At 37.4% G+C, this 1836-nt stretch overlaps 1 protein-coding gene across 1 annotated transcript in view; it reads left to right on the forward strand.

The window, feature by feature from the left end:
• Positions 1-1501, forward strand: part of LOC125847412 (G-type lectin S-receptor-like serine/threonine-protein kinase At1g61500) — a 16110-nt gene extending 14609 nt beyond the window's left edge. The window contains exons 9-13 of the mRNA XM_049527036.1: positions 3-70; positions 158-365; positions 464-701; positions 783-933; positions 1005-1501. Coding sequence (XP_049382993.1) covers positions 3-70; positions 158-365; positions 464-701; positions 783-933; positions 1005-1316 — 977 coding nt within the window. The 3' untranslated portion in view covers positions 1317-1501. The remainder of the gene's footprint in view (positions 1-2; positions 71-157; positions 366-463; positions 702-782; positions 934-1004) is intronic.
• The last annotated feature ends 335 nt before the right edge of the window (positions 1502-1836 follow it).

A 1836-nucleotide genomic window follows, 5' to 3' on the forward strand; every position in this document is an offset into this window, starting at 1 on the left:
AGCTACGGCAACAGAAAATTTTTCTGATGCGACTAAGTTGGGCCAAGGTGGATTTGGTTGTGTTTACAAGGTAAAATCTCAGTTATATGTAAACCATAGTGGTATAATAAAGAAGAAAAAATGATCGACGAACTCAATAATATAATCTTTTGATCAGGCAATGCTGGTTGGTCAAGAAGTAGCAGTCAAAAGGCTCTCGAAGAATTCCGGACAAGGAGTAGAGGAATTTAAAAATGAGCTAAGATTAATTGCCAGGCTTCAACACAGAAATCTAGTCCGGCTTCTTGGGTGTTGTGTTGATATGGAAGAGAAGATGCTGATCTATGAATACCTGGAGAATAAAAGTTTAGATTCAATTTTGTTCAGTAAGTCTTTTTCGTTGTATCGCCAAGAGAGTAGTGTTTCACATCATTTACTTACATGCTTATATAATTTGTGACTCACATTTGAATATGTTCCTCAGATAAACAGAATAGCTCGCTGCTCAACTGGCAAAAGCGGTTCAATATTATTTGTGGTATTGCTCGGGGGCTTCTATACCTTCACCAAGATTCAAGATTTAGGATTATCCACAGAGACCTTAAAGCAAGCAATATTCTGCTTGATAAGGATTTGACCCCCAAAATATCAGATTTTGGCATGGCAAGAATATTTGGCGGAGATGAGACTGAAGGAAATACAAAAAGAGTAGTTGGAACCTAGTAAGCACTCAACATAATTTCTTCACATAATTCATAGAACCTTTAAAGCTGTTACTAAATCTGTTTTTTGTTTTGATGTAGTGGTTACATGTCTCCCGAATATGCAATGGATGGCCTCTTCTCTGTTAAGTCCGATGTTTTCAGCTTTGGGGTTTTGGTGTTAGAAATAGTAACCGGGAAGAAGAACAGGGGATTCTATTATCAAAATAACCAACTCAACCTTCTTGGACATGTAAGCTTCATTATTGGTAATACATTCATCATTTGATTCATTTCTGATAAACAAAGTAACCGATTATGCAGGCGTGGAGACTATGGAAAGAAGGGAGCGGCTCAGAGCTACTAGATCCATCTTTTGGAGAATCGTTTTCTCCATCTGAAGTAATGAGATGTATACAAGTTGGACTGTTGTGTGTCCAGGAACAAGCAGAAGACAGACCAAACATGGCCACTGTGGTTTTGATGCTAGGTAGCGAAAGCGCGTCACTACCTCAGCCTAAAAACCCAGGATTTTGCCTTGGAAGAAGACCCGTTGATTCTGATTCATATTCGACAAATTATGAAGAAACTTGCACTGTCAATCAAGTTACAGTTACCGTGATAGATCCCCGGTAGTTGATGGTATCGCCCTCAAGAAGTGTATATTACTACAAGAGGTTCACAATTTTCTCTTGTATAATTTCTCAGTTTTTGCTTTTTGGGTAAGTTTTGTGTAAGATAAAGAGTATAATTAGGTCTTTTTTTCTCATTACATACAATTGTGAGTTCAAAAATCTGTCTTTTTTCATCATCAATGTCCAATCATTCCTTTTCCATATCCTTGAAATCCATTGTAAATTACTGTGCTATCATTGATGTGATTCAGAAGGAATATTTTGTGCATTCATGATTCATCTTCGTTGTATGTTTTATCTACCTGCTATTACATCCCGCATAATGTGTATGTCTTCTTATTTGAGAAGACGACAATAGCTCCTAGCTGATACTTCTTGACCAAAAATCTCAGAGCCAATACCGCATAATAGTAGTGTGATGATTTCCTAATAGAGTGGGTTAAGAGTCCACATTGGTTGGGGAATGATTGGTCGTTTGATTATATGAATTTGCGCTATCCTTCTCTCATAAGCTAGTTTGG

Source organism: Solanum stenotomum, chromosome 12 (genome assembly GCF_019186545.1).
Source record: "Solanum stenotomum isolate F172 chromosome 12, ASM1918654v1, whole genome shotgun sequence".
Taxonomy (NCBI): Eukaryota; Viridiplantae; Streptophyta; class Magnoliopsida; order Solanales; family Solanaceae; genus Solanum; species Solanum stenotomum.